The 16,832-nt window shown below is 58.8% G+C and overlaps 1 protein-coding gene across 1 annotated transcript; it reads right to left on the reverse strand.

The window, feature by feature from the left end:
- Positions 1–3,495: 3,495 nt before the first annotated feature.
- GRIN2C (glutamate ionotropic receptor NMDA type subunit 2C) lies at positions 3,496–14,047 on the reverse strand. The gene is made up of 12 exons (XM_063176098.1): positions 13,630–14,047; positions 11,501–12,096; positions 10,862–10,976; positions 10,093–10,304; positions 9,809–9,977; positions 9,313–9,466; positions 7,880–8,005; positions 7,565–7,794; positions 7,196–7,356; positions 6,448–6,635; positions 5,331–5,563; positions 3,496–4,931 (listed from the first exon to the last, which is right to left on the reverse strand). Exons 1-12 carry the CDS (start codon positions 14,035–14,037, stop codon positions 3,546–3,548), a joined length of 3,978 nt encoding a protein of 1,325 aa, XP_063032168.1. The 5' UTR covers positions 14,038–14,047; the 3' UTR covers positions 3,496–3,545.
- Positions 14,048–16,832: the final 2,785 nt, after the last annotated feature.

Below are 16,832 nucleotides of genomic sequence, written 5' to 3' on the forward strand. Positions count from 1 at the left end.
TCTGGTTTAGTCTGACTTCTTTTTCCATCCCTTTCTTCCTGATGCGTAGGCACGGAGCAGCTATTCCTGGAGGGGATGGCCGTGACGGATGGGTCTGCAGGCCAAGGAGAAATGGCAAGTGGAAAGGGTAATGGAGACCCTCACCTCTTCTCTATTAGCCTACTGCAACTCTGGGTGCAAGCTGCAAACTCAATTAAAACATCTGTACTTCCCCCTTCTCAATTACGGCTCCTTACACTTAAAGCCAAACAAATTGAATTGCTCCAACGCCTCAGGCTGCAAAGGCAGTTTCTGCCAGCAAATTTATTATCACCATAAAGCGCAGCTTGATTTATGTTAAAATATTAAAGCAGATCTTTATGATGGAAATAAACACTTTCTACTGTGATTCTCTCGAAGGTCCTCACAAGCAGCAGTGGATTTTGGGGCTTGGGCTGTAAATCTGAGGCCAAACTGGCATCAGGGAGGAATTCAGTCTATTGCAGCACTTGGAGGAGCAATGGCCAGGGAAAGAAAAACTTTGAACCTAGGAAGAAGCTTTAGGCAAAGCTTCACCACCATCAAGGAGCCACGTGTCCCTGAGGGGATTCAGCCTTTTGAAGGTTTGAGGAAAGTGCCCACCAGCCTTTGCCCTGGATGGATTTGGTCAGCCCAGGAGCTGTCAGTGGGTCAGGAAAGGGCGCCTGCTGCAGGGTCACAGCTGGGGAAGGTTTTGTGCCATGGCTTTGCCTTGGCAGGAGGCAGGAACCAGGAGGTGGCTGCACCTGCTGCTCCCTCAGGCATCCTTGGGCACAGGCCTGGCAGCTGTGCCCAGCGCCCTCCTGGCCCCATATGTGTCCTGGTTTGTGATTTAAGCAGTTCCCTCTGCCCTGACCTGAGTCACCATCTCCCCCCAGCAGCAGCAGTATGTCCTTGCCATTGGAACCCCTTCCCACTGTGCTGGCCTGCTTTGCTCCCCCTCTCCTCACCAGGATGGCTCTTAGGATGCTGAGCAAAGGGGCAGTGAAAACAGGGTGTGCTGTGGAGATGTCAGAGCTGGCAGAGGCGGGGGGTGGGTTTGGGAGGACAGTGCCTGCTCCCCTCCGTGGGGCTGAGCCCCAGAGTTGGGTAGCCAGCAGTGATCCAGCCTTATTTCTCTCTGCATAGCAGCCCACAGCCTCCCAGGGTACCCTGGGTGCCAGAGCAGGCTGAATTAAAAAGTGATTGATTAGACAATTTCACCAAAAAGAAATAATATTTCTCAACGTCTGTTAAACACTAAATTACCCAGCCCCTCTTTGGAAAGCCTAGCCAGAGGGTGCTTCCAGACTGCTGCTTCCCTGAAGGCTTGTCCCTGGTGTACCCACGAGCAGGGAAATTCTGCAGCAGCAGCTTGGTCCTTCCTTGGTCCTTGAAGGTCACAGATCTCACCTGCACTGGACTGGTCGTGCCCCAACACCTCCTTCCCCACCAGTGCCCAGCGCCTGGCACAGAAATGGGAGAAAAGCTCTGCTTTTCCATCCCAATTGGCATGTAAAGATGATTATGCAAATGCCACCGTGGTGGCCAGGGACCTGTGCATTCACATGGGGCACCCAGAATAGCCCTGGTCCTACACCAGGTGCTGACACCCAGCCCTGGGGCCACCTCTCCTGGGAGCACCCCCTGCACCCCGTTTGTCCCTTGCTGTCCTCAGTCTCCTGCAGCAAAGCCCTTCCATAAAACATGAAGCAGCTCCATTTGGCCTCTGCTGAGTCACCAGGGACATCACTAATTAATTTAAAACGTGGGTTGGGGATTTTTTTGCTGGTTTTTTTTTTCTGCTCCCCTTTGCTGTCACAGCCCCAGCCTCAGCTCAGGTTTGACTGCAGCTGTGTATGCTGGCTTCCACAATTTGAGGGAAGGTTCCCAAGGCCACCCTGAAGCTTTCTGGGGACCAGCCTGTCACTCCAGGGGGCTGGGAGAAGCTGCCCCGGGTGAATGGGTGCCATCACCTGTGGCAGCCTGGATGAATACCCTCCTCTCCAACCGGATTTATTTACTTATGGCTTTTATTTATACGCTGGCATCTCCCACCCTCGCCAGGAGGCTTGGAGGGGCTGCCAAAGCCATTAAGAGACAATTGCAATGATAAATAAGAAAAGGGAATTAAAGCACCGGCACCAGTGTGTGATGGCAGCCAGGCTGGGGGATGGGGGGCTTGGCTGGATTTAACCCCAGACAGATGGGTTGAAGCATTGACGGACAGATGGATGGACAGACAGATATTGCCAATGCTTTTGAGCCTGGACCACACGTGGCCAGGCCCTTCTGGAGCTCCTCGGGGTTTTGCAGCCATCCCTGGGGCAGGGCTGGGTGTCCCGGAGCAGTCCCTGCCATCATCCCCTCACTGTTACTGCCCCCAGCAACCCCCAACAACTGTGTTTTAATAGAAAGGAAAAGAAAAAAGAAAAGATAATACAAGAAAATAAAAATGAAAGAAAAGAAAATATAAAAGAATAAAAGAAAAGCGCTGCTCTAGAGCAGCTTCCCAGGGTGACGTTTATGGAGGAAGGTGATGCCAAAGCTGAGAAGAGGGGCTGAGGGTTGGCATCTCCCTGGGACAGCCCGCCAGCCACGCACGGGCAGCTCCGTGTAGTGCTGGTGGTGCTGCTCGGGGATGGGGCTGGAACCGCCCGGCAAAGCCCTGGCTGTAGCCCCGGAGCTTCAATTTCCATTTCCCAAAGACGCTCTCCCCTGCCCGAGGCTCCTGTGAGTCACGGCCGCCTCTGGTCGCGCCCCAGCCCGGCAGGGAAAGGGCTGTGTCAGACGTACACGAAGAGAAGAATTAAACCCGGCTCATCTATCACACCTGATTTATGGCTCCATCAGCCTGGGAAGGTGGGAGGAATTTTTCCCTTTCTCATTCTCCACAGCACACCTTCCCGGGGCTGCTGTGCCGAGCTGGAGATCCCGGCCAGGCTGCATCACTCACTGACCCGAGCCCAGGCACCCCAAAGCCTGAGCAGGGGGCTCCGGTGCTCGGCTCCAGCCTCTGCACAGGCTGATGGCTCCCAGTTAAACCCTCGGAGCAGTTGCCATTTTTCTTTTCCATCTTTCCCTTGCCGGTGGGACGAGCCTGTGCCGCGGCTCGGCAGTAACGGGACGCGGACGGGGAGGGGGTGCACAGGAAAACGAATATTCATGGGAATCCATGATGCCAAGGGCAGCCCCGGAGGATGGAAGAAGGGGCCCCAGGCAGCTGAAAATGTCTTTTTAATGACCTGGACATGGCGTTTCGAGTCTTTTAAATGAAACCAAAACGCGACGGCAAAACGGCGGCGATGCGTTTGGCGTCCCCGATGCCAGCCCGCCTATAGGGACAACTCGACCCAGCACGTACCAGCCCTTGCCAGGCTCCTGTGACCCCCCAAAGAGCGCACCGGGACCCGCCGAGCCGCTTGGAGCATCCCGCCGCCGGCGGTGCGGGACCCGGGAGGCCGGAGCCCGGCCGGGAGCCGCTGGCTGGCCCTGGGGACACCGGGCACCGGGCAGGCAGAGGGGTGCGGACACCCCCCTGTCCCCCATCACACCTCCGACTCCAGGCTGGAGACCCGCCGCCAGGAGCCGCCGGCGCAGGGACTCGCCACCCCGCGGGCCACCGGCGGCTCCCTCCGCTCCGCCCGCAGCCAGGCCGGCTCCCCGCGCCGCCCGCAGTCCCTGCAGGCGCCGTCCCAGCGCCCGGAGCCCCGGTCACAGCGCTGCGGCCCGGGCTGCTCCCGGCACGGCGCCGAGCCCCGCCAGAGGTGTCTGGCGTAGAGGGGCAGGTTGGGGTAGGAGTTCACGCAGGCGTGGGGAGCGCAGGCCGGCACGGTGAAGGCGGCCCGAGGGTTTTGCCGGCAAGCCTCCCGGTAGGACGGCAGCCTGGTGACGGGCGAGCGCGGCGGCAGCCGGCCAGCGGCCTGCGGGCAGCGGGAGCCGCAGCCGTGGCCGGGCTCGGCTTCGGGGAACAGGTCGGGCACGTCGGCGCGGGCCGGGCGCGGGGCCCCGCAGCGCCGCAGCCCCGCCGGCCGCCGCCTCTCGCCGCGCTCCCCGGGCGCCCGGGCCGAGCTCGCCCACCGGCTCAGCTTCTCCCGCTCCGTCCCCGCCGCCTCCGGCCGCGCCGGCTCGCCCCTGGCTCTGCAAGTCCTGGTGACTTTGGGGAAGGCTCCGCGAGAGCAGGACGGAGGCAGGAAGGCGCTGCCCACCTCCCGCTTCTTCTCCGCTGCCGAGAGCAGCCGGGGCAGAGTCCCCGAGCCCCCGTGTGCCCCGTCCCTCTGCAGCAAGGGGTCGTTCTGCAGCCGGTCCCCCCGTCCCGACGGCCGCTTGTGCTCCCTGTAGATGTCCGGTGGCGGGAGGTCCTGGGGGGATGTGGGGGGCGGGAGGGGAGCCCCGACATGGTTCCCCACCAGCATCTGCTCCCCATAATCCCCTCCTGGGGAAGTCTTCACCAGGAGGTGGGGGAAACCTGTGAGAGCTTCATCCCCTACACAGCCACCCCGAAACTTCAGGGGGTGTAGCAGGTGGGGGTGCTCGTTTTCCCCTCTCCAGTTCTCCTCCCCGTGCAGACGGGAGTCCACGGGGATGGGCTGCGGCAGCGGCAGCCCCAGGGGAGCGCCCTTGGCAGCGTAGGCTCTCCCCAGCCTGTCGGCGGGGTGCGGGCCCCGGTGTGCGCCGGTGCTGTTCTGCACCACGAGCTGGGGTGTCCTCAGGGAGAAGGTGGTCTGGAGGCGCTCGCTGTGGTTGCTCCAGTCCTCAATGGTGCGGGTGGCCTGCTCCAGTGAGCCGCCCACGCTGGCCGTCGTCACCATCTCTTTGGCCGCCTGCAGCATTTTCAGCACGTTGGCCTGGGCTGAGCTGGCAGTGACATCGGGTGTGGGCGCCCGCCCGGGGCTCGACAGGGTCTGCACCCCATTGAAGCAGCTGTAGATACCCTGTGGGGGGAAATGGGGACCCCCCATCATCAGCAAGGTCAGTGGAGTCCTGCCCCCCTGAGCCCACCCTGCTGAGCTGAATTCATGCTGCTGAGTCTGAGGGAGCTTCAGAGCACTGACGCCCCCTCCCCAGGATCCCCAGAGCTTGTCAACGTGGGTGACACTATCCTCTATCACCCCTTTCCCCAGGGTTGCTGATAAGGGTGTGGGGTCATTCCCAGGACTGAGCCCTTGCCTGAAACCTGGCTTTTCTCACCAAGAGATAATCTCATATCAACAAGAACATCTCCACTCCTTCCCATGCAGGCCAAAGGACAATGCCCACCAAGCCATGTCCATCTCTGTGACACCGTGTGAAGACATTTGGGCCCCTCGAAAGCCCCTGCCAGCATCCCTCACCCTGCTGATGGCCAGGAGGAAGTCCAGCTTGTGGGACTTGGGGACGGAATGACGCAGCTTCCAGTAGACCAGGTGCTCCCAAGCGAAGACCAGCAGGCTCAGCCCCATGGCCACGAGCAGCATGTAGAAAACCCCAGCCATGTTGTCAATGTCCAGCTTGCTGCTCATCACCTCATTCTTCTCATTCTGGCAGATCCCTGACAGCCAAACCGTCTCCAGCTTCTGGGTCTCACCTGGGACATGCATAACAGTGCAGGAGTTGAAAATCCACCCCTGGGAATCATCTTTCCAAGCACATCCCTGCCCCTTTCCAGTCTGCTGTGGGTGGAGGAAGATAAAGAGACCCCTGAGCCTCTGGAGCTGGAATCACTTAATGTTGCTGCTGCCATTGGCCTGAGTATCTGTGGTAGATAGGGAAAGGCGCTCCGGAAGATCTCGCGATGTCACGGAAAGGCAGGACCCTTTGTTCCCCTAAGATAAGAGATTACCCTAGGAATGTGGCCCCACTAACAGTAGTGCTAGTAACTTTCCATTCCTTACCCAGTACTTTTCCATTCCTTACTAACCATAGATAAGAAGGACAAACCCCCTTTTGACGTAGAGAATCCCTAAGACTATAAAACCCCACGAGAAGAAGTAATAAACACTTTTTGACCGTCCACCATATTGGTGTCTGCGTGTGTCATTGGCCCGAGCGACCCTGGAGAGTTTGGGTCGCTGTGCTGATCCTCAGAACCAGGTCGCCTGCCTTGATCCAGAAGGCAACAAGTATCCCATCCTTCTCCAGGGTCCTCTCCTGACTCTGTTCCCAACCCATGTGCCAGCCAGCCACGCTTACTGTCCTCTTCCCAGGCTTCTCCTCAGGACCCTCAAATGCTGTGCACAGCCATCTCCAGGATTTTACAGCCCCAGAGGGAACGACACACACAACATCCAGAGGATTTCATACCCCTGAAAGGAGCTGGTGAAGTCCCTCAGTGCCGTCCTGCCATGAGGATGTCAGCTGTGAAGGCTGCGCAGGGTTTGAGGGCCAAACCCCGTTCGCTGGGTTAATCTGCAGGGCAGGGGTGGGGCAGGATGGGGACAGGGCCGAGGAGGAGCTCGCTCAAACACCCACCATCTCCCAGGAACTGGAGCAGGGCCAGGTCAATGGCCCGCTTCCAGCGCGAGTCCTTCTGCAGGGCGATGCCGTAGCCCGTGGTGGCGAACACCTTCCCGCTGCCGATGGTCACCAGCTTGCAGCCCTCGTCCTTGCCCGCCATGTAGTTGAGCACCGCCGCGTCGTAGATGAAGGCATCCAGCTTCCTGCCCACCAACAGGAGGAAGGGTGAGGAGGGGGCTGAAAGGCTGTTAGTGGGTGAGGGCTGCGCCTGTTTGGGGAGCTCTATCCCTTTCAGAAAGCTGTGGCACATCTGGAGGGGGTTCTGTGTTCTCTTGGTGTCCCTGGCCCATCCTGGAGTGCTGTAACCACACTTGGAGGGGATGTACCCAATCTTGGGGGGAGCTGTACCCCCTGGGGGAGCCATGCCCCCTCTGGGGTGAGCTGCATGCCTTTTGAGGGGAGCTGTAGGAAGCTGCACTCCATCTGCAGCAGGTTGTGCCGTGTTTGGGGGTCCTGTACTTCATCCAGGGAAGATGCACAGAGCCATACCCTGTCTGGGAGAGCTGTACCCATCCTGGGGGGCTCACAACTAACTTCAGGGGGGTTGTACCCCAGTTGAGAAATCCCTTCTCCATCTGGGAAGTCCTGTACCCTATTCCAGGGAGCCATAGTTATTTGGGGGTGCTATATATGGGGGTCATTTGGGGGAGCTCTGAGAGCCATACCCCATCTGGGGGTCATACCCCATCTCAGGGAGCCATACCCCATTTTGAGGCTGGTGAGGGCGTCCTCCACAGAGCGCTGGTTGTACTTCACCATGTGGGTGTGCATGTCGGGGTAGTTGCTGCGGATGTTCCTCTCGGTGCTGCCGTTGGGGACGGTGCCAAAGCGGAAGGGTGGGTACTGCTCCTGTGGCCTCTGGAACTGCAATGGGGAGCCCCAGGGGGTGGCATCACACAGTGCCCATGTCTTTCCATGTCCCCAGCATGTCCCCTCCCCGCAGCCAGCCCTCTGCTCGTACACTCACGCCCAGCCAGCTGGCAGTGATGTGTAGCTCCACACGCATCACTGCCGGTAACTTCAAAAAGGGCTGTCTTTAGGGATTTTTTAGGGTTCCCACCCCAATGATCACCTTCCTGTCACTCAGCCCTGACACGGTGTCAATGTACTGCTCCTGGATCATGAAGGCAGCCAGGTTGGCCGTGTAGCTGGCGAGGAAGATGACAGCAAAGAAGGCCCAGATGAGCACCATGATCTTGCTGGTGGTGCCCTTGGGGTTCTCGATGGGGACGGAGTTGTTGAAGACCAGAGCCCACAGCAACCACACGGACTTGCCGATGGTGAAGGAGGGACCTCCTGGCCCTGCAGAGACAGGGAACAGAGGGGACATTTGTCAGCCCAGGCAGGGATGTGCCCCCCTCTCCCAGCTCCCACCTTCCCAACTCACTTTTGCCACTGGTGAGGTTCTGGTTGTAGCCAACGGGGCTGAAATACTCGAACACGAAGACGGTGATGGCCACCACAGTGAGGCACATGACAAACATCATGACCCACACGGCTGGGCTATAAGGCTCTGCAAAGCAAGTAGAACTTTGTGAGCCTCCAAAGACATCCCCTGGTCCTCTGAGGACTGCCAGGAGCCCTCCTGGATGGATGGGGCTCATCCTGAATATTGCCCCTCCTTGGAGAGGAGCTGGAGGTTGGCACCACTATGGCCAAGCAGGTCCACAGGGACTCAGGAGGGAAGGGGGTTGCTACAGAGCTAGGGGATGCAGCCATGCTTCCCTGCCTAGACCAAATCAGCTTCTCACCAACAGGGAGATCTTTACAAAATGCTACCCATCTCCAGGGTCACTGCAGGAGGGTTTCCCATGGGATTACAGGTTGTCCCCCATGATGGTTCTGGAGACAGGACTGTGCATCAGGCACAGAACCAGCCCCCCAGCCCTGCTCAGCCCTGGGGAGAGCCCCCCGTGAGTGGGGACAGGCAATGAGCCCCTGCCTGCCCAAGATGATGTGGGATGGAGCAGCAGGAGCACAGGATGCAGCAGCAGGAGCGCTGGGGATGCATCCGAGCCATCAACGTGCAGCCACCGAGGTCCATTTATCAGCGCGTCCTTCGCTGTCAGGGAGGAGAGGCCTCCCCTGATGGGGACGTGGCTCACTAGCACAGAGGCAGGGGACACAGGGACATGGGGACAGCAGACCCCAGCCCTGCCAAACCAGGGCAGGATGCTCCATCTCTCCCTGGGGCTGGTGAAGGTGACCCTGCTTCCCTGGGAGTCTGGACTTTGTGGTGTGGGGGGGACAAGATGAGGAGGATGTGCCCAGGCTGATGGTCCCAGCTTCCATGGCATCCCCACACAAGAGCCCAGTGCCAGCTGAGCTGGGACATTGATGCTGTGCCCTTGCCAAGTGCACAGAGCGCTGCTCAAGCTCAATTTCCTGATGACATCGGCCCATCCCCCCTACCTAGGCTGCAGCTTTGCTGGTGTAAAACTCATTAAATAAAACTTGTAGCACTGGTGGTTTCCTACACTTGGCTTAGCCACTGGCTCTGGTGATGGTGGCAGAGATGGGTCCCCAAAGCAGAGATCCAAGCTGGCAAATCCTCCCATGTCCCCATCCTCCCTCCTCCACACACAAAATGAAGAGGAGAAAACCACTGAGCCCAGCCTTAGTCTCCAGCCTCCATCTCCATAATAAAAGGATTATTCAGGCAGGGAAGAAAGAAGCCCCAAAGCCGACAGCACAATCTCCTTCCCTTATGACTTGGGCTTTTTTTCCTTGAAAGTTGTTAAAATTGAACAATATTTCCAATTTGCATTTGTAGGAAGCATGGGATGAGCCTGCAGAAAGACAAGGGGACACAGGGCTCACCCAGGAAAGCAGAGGGGGACACGGTGCCGTTGCTGCGGGCCACCATGACGCTGATGCCCGTCTCCACAAAGGGCACGGAGAAATCCACAATCTCAGACCGCTCCTCATTGATGGTGAGGGAGCCAATGGCCATGTCTGCACGCTTGTAGTACACCTGGAAAAGGGGCAGGTGAGCTTGGGATGGGCAGAGGGACAAGCAGAGGGACCCAGACCACTTTCCCCAGGCATTTCCTCATCTCCAGCATTTCCAGCCTTAATTTCTGCCTTTTTTAAAAAAACAATATTATCTTCCTAAGTGATCAGGGGCACAGACACAACCTGCTGTGCAGTTGTAAGTGTTCATCTGATGACTCCTCCAGGGAGGAGCTTGTGCCAAGCTCTGCCCTGCCCACAGTTCCACCACAAATCCCATCTTCACCAGGAAAGCCCCAGGTCAGGAGTGAGTGGTGCCCTCCAGGGAGTGTCAAAGCGGGGTCTGAGCCGTGCCCATCCCTACCTCACCAATCATTCCGTTCCAGACCCCACGCACGATCTTGCCATGTTTGCCATTGGTCACCAGGTAGAGGTCATAGGAGAACTTCACTGCCTTGGCCAGCTTCTTCAGGATGTCAATGCAGAAACCTTTGCAGCACAGCTTGGTGTAGGGATCCACAAGGCCATCCCCACTGGAAACACACCAGGAAAGATGGGTTGGACCAAACAGAGATGCTCTGAGCACCCTGGACACCACGTGCCAAGGGAGTGGTGGCCAGCCTTGCCCAGCTCCGCGTCCCTGCCCACCTGTGGGAGGAGTTGGTCTGCTTGCGGCAGGGCACGGTGTTGCGCACGCAGACCCCCGTGCTGGGGTCCGTGTTCTCCACGATGACGAAGGGTCTCTCCTCCAGGGTGGCCACTGTCAGGTGGCGGTTGTCGACCACGGGCTGCATGAAGGAGCCGTAGCGGGGCCACACCGGGTACTTCATGTGGATGATGCCTTTCTCCCACTTGCCCACCTGCCCCCGAGGGAGAGCACACGGTCACCCCTGTGAGGGTCTCTGGGGGTCACACGTGATCCCATATCCATCCTCCCACCTTTGGGGCTTATTCCTTGTGAGCCCCATCTCAGCCTCCCTTTCCCCACACACCCGTGGACCACGGGGTGAGGTGTTTCCCCCTGAGCCCTGAGCTTCACACTCAGGTGAGCACAGACCTGGCCAAACTTTACCCAAAATACTTTCAAACTACAAAAAAACCCTCCATGCATCTTGTTTCAGATCTAGGTGTTTGGCTGCTGTTCTCCAGAAGTGGGCATCTGCATTTCTGACTTTTTTTGAACTTATCAGCCAAATTGCAAGGAAAAATTGTCAACTCCTGCCAGAGTTTTGGTGCTCATCATTGCTGCAAACGCCCACCATGGCACCATGGGTACTTTTGGGACCAGCCATGGTACTTTTGGGTTTTGCATGGTACAACCCACCCCAGGATGGGACCCCAGCCCGTGCAAGGCCCCAGGCTCACCCTGCCCAGCCACCCCGCAGTGTGCCCATTTCAGGGGGCCTGGGGGTCCTACCATCTCCCAGAGCCGGTGCTGGTTGAGCGTGATCACCACCATGGTGGGCTTGACCAGGTAGCCACCTTCATTGAAGGAGAAATCCCTGTGCTCCCATGTCACATTGAGAAGGTGCCTGGTGGGACACAGAGCCTGTAAGCCCTTGGCTGTGCAGCCCTGCACTGTACAGCCCTCCTCCTCCTCCTCCTCCACCTTCACCCAGGCTGCCACAGGTCCCATGGAGACATGTGGGGCTGAGAGCTGGGGACCAGCTTTAACACCCATGCAAGGGGCAGAGGGGAGCTGGAGAAAGCTCTTCTAGCAAGGAGGCACCAAGGATGATGGCCCACTGCAGGGCTGAGGATGGACAGACTGCCAAAGCAGCTCTGAGGTGCCACAGAGCTGTGATAGCCCCCCTGAGACCCCCAGGGTTCCTGAGTCGCCAAGAAACATGGGAAAAGGCAAGGGAGATGCTGGGACATCCCTGGGGAGATGCTCCAGGAGAATCACAGCCAAGAGGCACGGACCACCAGCTGTAGCCCTCAGCGAGCACCATCCTTGCTGCTCGCCAGCTCCATCCCCCTCCTCCCCTGCCCTCTCCCTCCCCTTTTCCCCACTCCTCCCGTTTCACACCCACGCCAGGGGCTCCCCATTCCTCACCGGTAGAAGCTGGTGTTGGTGGCCGTGGCCCTGGAGGGGGCCCAGCAGTCCCGCCCCACCTCGGGCAGGTAGCCGTGGGCGCGGAAGAAGCTGGCGGCCCCCATGGCGATGATGGCCACGCCGTCGCGCACCTTCTGCCGCAGGCTCAGCTTCCAGCTCTCCGTCACCACGCTGATGAGGCCCACCGGGAAGGACGAGGGCGGCACCTCCATGTTGCCCACTGTCATGCTGGGCACGATCCAGATGTATCCTGGCCCCACAAGCCCAGCTTGTTCTGCCATGGAGAAGAGATACTCGGCCTCCTCTCGGGAGCAGTAAACAATGAGGACCTGCGCATCAATCTGGCGCAAGAGCCGCTGCGTCCTGGAGCTGCTCTGCTCCTGGCTCATCTCGAAGGTGAGCACCTCTTGCAGCTCCCAGCCAAAGTAGCTGGCATCCGTGAAGGAGCGGATGACGTCCAGGAAGATGTTGTAGCCTGGGTAGAGGCTGGTGATGACAGCAAAGGAGCCCCAGTCGTATTCCTCCAGCACCTTGAAGATCACCTGGATTTGCTGCTCGATGGAGACACCCAACTGCAGGAAAGCTGATCCGGGCTCCTGAGGGAGGAGAGGGATCAGGGGCTGCTCTGGCGTCATGATCCAGGTGTCATGCACCCATGCAAGCCTCCTTGCATTTGCCATCATGAAAAGTTCAAGATTGCCGTGAACTGGTGTGGTCCATGGGCTGGAGATACCCAAAATCACACTAATGCTCCTCCAAAGAACTTCACCCCATGCAAACGGTCAACTCCTTCAGCCTCACATCCATTTCTTAGCATATTGACCAAAAATGTCTCCATCCTCCAAAGGAGATCATCAGTTTCTCCTTAAGCCAGGAGAAGGAGGTGGGCAAGAGTTCTGCCAGGAGCCTAAATCCCATCCCTGCTCCATCTCACTACCTGCAGTCAGAGCCTGTGTGGCTCCTTCCCTCCCGCTCCACCTCCCTGGCCATCTGGCCTCTCATTAGCAAACCTTAATTGGTCTGATTCTGTCTTAAATGATTCAGCGAATGGCAGTTGCCGAAGGTCACGTGCGGGCAGCAGGTTTTGCCACCCAGACCCTCCCCACCTCCAGAGAAATAGTCTGGGGTGAGCCCCAGAGAACCCCAGACAGGGAGGAGGTGGAGATCCCTCCACTGACCCCGAAATACGCAGCCCCCGGAGAAAGCTGCAGAAAATCACCCGGCAGCAAAGCCATGGATATTTTTCCATTGCTCCGGGCTCCATCTGAGCCCTCTACACCCATCTGAGTCCACTGCACCAACCAGAGCCCAGCACACCCACTGCCACCCACCCACAATGCGCTCGAGGGGCTCCATGAGCACCAGTGAGTACAACAGGGCTGTGGGAGTGCAGTCCAGGGGGATTGGACCCCAAGCCACTATGCAAGAAAAGCACAAAATCTGTTCCCTGAAGAAGGGCAGGATCTCCAGCCACAGGAAAGAGCAAGCACTGAAAGCCCTCCAGCACCCAGGCCGGGCAGGCTGAGGACATAGCCCAAATCTCCATGCCCAGGACCCTCCAGCCTGGCTCCAGCTCTCCCTGCCACCAGCAGCTCCCAGCAGGCAGGTGACAGTAACTGACAGTGTCTGATGCCAGCGAGGAGCAGAGAAGACAGAAACCCTGTGTCAGCCACAGCGCACCTGAGATCAGTGGCACAGCTGAGCAAGGCTTCTCCTTGCAATGCTGCCCACGCAGCCATTCCAGGGCTGGATCCAGCCCCAGCAGGGCAGCAGGAAGATAAGGCTGTGATAACCCTGTGATAACCCTGCCAGTGCCCCAGCGGCCGCAGTGCCACCAACCCACACCCCGTGGTGGGCACAGGAAGCAGCACACCAGGGAAGGTCCTTCCACTGGGTATTGAGGTCCTCTCCCCCACTCCATTAACGGGGCCCCTCCTTGAAGTCCCCACCACGTCCCACCACCCCAGTAAGCCACACTGCCACAGCCACTGATCCATCATTCCTGCCCCCGATCCCAAAGGCTGCAGTCCAGCAGTTCCTCTGCCCTCCAGCATTCCACATCCCTTACCTACACCACTCTAATAGTTCCTCATTTCTCTCATCCCCCCTGGAAATAGTGAGTACCTCACCTTTGGAGTCAGGACCACTGCAGACCCTCCACTGATGCTGATGATGGGGACCTGGGTCTGGGATGAGATGAAGTCAAGGATCTGGGCCACGGCCTCCGTGCCCACGTTGTCTTCAAAGACGATGCCGTGGATCTTGTGGCCGGCAAGGATGTCGCAAATCTGGGTGAGGAGGGTGCTGGGGTTGGTGTTGTTGACGACGACAGTGACGGGGTGGATCTCCAGGGGCATGTCCAGGAAGCTCTGGGGGCTCAGGCGGGAGCGGATGTGCAGGGGGTAGGACGTGCCCCCGAACACCACGGCCACGTTGACCACGGGCTCCTGGGGGCCCGGCAGCAGGATGTCCGTGAAGGCGGCCGAGCAGCCCAGCACCATCGACAGCAGCAGAGCGTGCGCCGGCGCTCTGCCCATGTCCACCAGCGTGTCCCTGCCAGCACAGGACACAGCCCCTCGCATCCAGCTGCACACCAGCACCCCCAGCCCGCCCATCCCCGCCCTCCCCACTGCCCTGGGGCATCACCACGGAGGGCTGACCCCAGGGAACGAGGGGACCCTCATCCTTTGGACACTGGATGTGCTGAAGGAATGACCACGGGGTTGTACTCACCACCCACTGTACACCTCAGTGCTGTGTCACTTGTCTCCAGTCTTATCAACCACTGACCCTTCACAGCCAGCCCCTGCTTCCCACCACCACCCTGTCCTCATCTCACCATCACCATCTCCCTCCCACCTCCCTCCCACCCCATCCAAAAGCCACCACTGCTGCACTGGTCCATGTCATCCCTTCAGCCAGGGACAGAGACAGCTGCAAGAGATGCCAGGAGGGGCTGGGAGCTCTTTGGTGCCTCTCTCTGCAGCAGACAGCCACCTTCAATATTCAAAGGCTTTGCCCTTGACGGATGGTTCAGCTCTGCACCCTGCTTGTTGAGATTTTGCAAATCACAGTCACTGAAGTAGCTGGTTCCCTGCCTGTCCCGCTGACTGTCTCCTGCCCATCACCCTACTTCAGCCCCTTCTCTGCCACAAAATCCCAACCAATGCACCTATCTGGCTCCATATCTCCAAGTTTTCCCTCCAAGTATTCCACAGCATCCTTCCGCTTTCCTCCTTCTCTTTGCCCCCAGTGTGTGTCCCCTGCTGGCAGTGCCCACCCCGATGGGACACCCTCACCCTGTGTCTGTGCTGGCTACAGCCCAAATCCAGGCTCCCAGGGGCTGTTTGGGCACACGCTCCCTGCCAGGTGCCCAGTTCCCCACTGCCCCTGGGTGCTCACGCCGCAGCAGTTGAGGTGACAGTCCCCTGAAGTGGGACACATGCCAGCCCACAGTGATGCACCCCTGTGCTGGAGTTCACCTCTCAGAGACCACCAGCAAAACCAACCTGTGGCCAGGGGTATCCGAGCCCCTCTGAGCCCCATTTCCCCCAGGGAGGTCACCCTTGTGCCAAGCGGGGCAGCAGGGAGGGGACAAGCAGCCCTCCACAGAGGCACCAGTGTTGCTTCATGCAGCAAGGTGCCAGCTGGTGCTAAGAAACGTCACTTGCAATTAAAAGCTGCTGTTGCTTAATGTGTCTCCAGCACAGCCAGATGCTCCTCTCACTGAGTCCCGGCTGGTTTTGGGGTCTGGGCTGCCCTGGTGACCTGCACCCCAACGCTCCTCCCTGCCGCAGTGACGGACACTGCAAAAACATTGCCAGCGTGCCGAAAATGCAGGATATAAACCCAACAGCTGCTGGGCTGGGCACCCTGCAAGAGCTGCTCGGTGCAGATTTGAGCACTGGGGCTGTTCCCTCCAGGGAACACAAACCACACATTTCCCTCCTGTACCCCATGGCTACCAGCAAGTCTTGGGCACCTGTCCGGGCACAGATGCTCACCAGGCAGCATCTCTCTCAAGCAGCTGCATTTCCTCACTCAGGGAATCATCCACCCCCAGCACCCAGCACCACCCAGGGGGTTCACTCCACCTGACTGCATCTCCCAGCCCTCTGCACGTCGCAGCTGGTGGAGCTGCAGGAGCCACAGCGCCACAGCGCCGGCCGCAGCCGGGGCCCCTTGGCCAGAGAGGGCAGCAGGTGAGTCATGCCACGCTGGCAGCGGCCCATGCTCCGGCACGGCCAGCTCGGTGCCAGGGCAGCCTGCACTGCCTGCTCCTCACTGCGAATTCCCAAGTATTTTTAGTCCTGTGATAAATAATTCATTGGGAATCCGGCATCAGCTACCCAAGCAGAGAGGAAGGGGAGCAACACGCCACCCAAAACAAACAGAACCGCCCTGCCAGCAGCACTGCCCGTCTGAGCCCTCCTCAAGGACGTTTAAATATACTCTGGGCCCTTGTGGTGATTGATTGTGTTTGCTTGTGCCAGCCCTGGCACCTCACCTACTCCAGGACCTGATCCTCCTCTTCCTCAACTCACTCTTGCCCAAGCTCGGGAGCCTCTTCCAGTACCGAGCACTCCAGGCACAGACCAGTGGTTGTCCCTTGCCGTGCCAAGCTCTGCCACCCCCTGCTCCTGGCTCTGACTGGGGACAGGGCTCAGCAATCCGGTTTCCCAGGGACCAAGCCGCAGGTGGAGAACATCCCCGTCCCTCACAGCTGAAATGCAATGGCAGCAGCAGAGGGGAGGTGGGCATGGGCTCATGCCATCGTTCAGCCCGTGCTGAGACATCCAGGGCAATGAATTTCCATCCTTCCCAGGAGCCTGGTGCCTCCATGCAGAGTCAGGCTGGCTCTCCACAGCCTTTGGTGGACATGGAGGGGTTTAAGGCCAGAGAGCCTGTGGCTGGCAAGGGCTGCATGTGCAGGCTGGAGATGGGGCTGCTCCAAAATGGCCGAATTTGGGAGGCAAAGGGCAGCCAGCTCCTCCAGCCCAGCTAGCACCACGCGTTTCCAGCCCACTGTTTCTCCTACTGACCGACAGGAGTACAGGAGAATTTTGGGGCTTTTTGAGGGAGATGACAGATTGCAGGAAAGTGGTGGAGGCTGAGGAGAAACTGAGCCCATTCTGGAGCTACTGCCAGAGCTGGGGCTGCTCTTGGGCTCAGCACAACGCAGCAAATCCCCTGCCAACTTCAAAGAAAATCCACATTTCCCAACCCCTTGTAGGAAACAGTGCAGAATTGGTCCCTTGGGAAAAGACTTTCCCAAAAGGGAGGTTTTCCAGCTGGGTGAAAGGCCAGTGGCCAGTCAGGGTCAGGAGGAAGG

The sequence above is a fragment of the Melospiza melodia genome, chromosome 24 (genome assembly GCF_035770615.1).
Source record: "Melospiza melodia melodia isolate bMelMel2 chromosome 24, bMelMel2.pri, whole genome shotgun sequence".
Classification (NCBI taxonomy): domain Eukaryota; kingdom Metazoa; phylum Chordata; class Aves; order Passeriformes; family Passerellidae; genus Melospiza; species Melospiza melodia.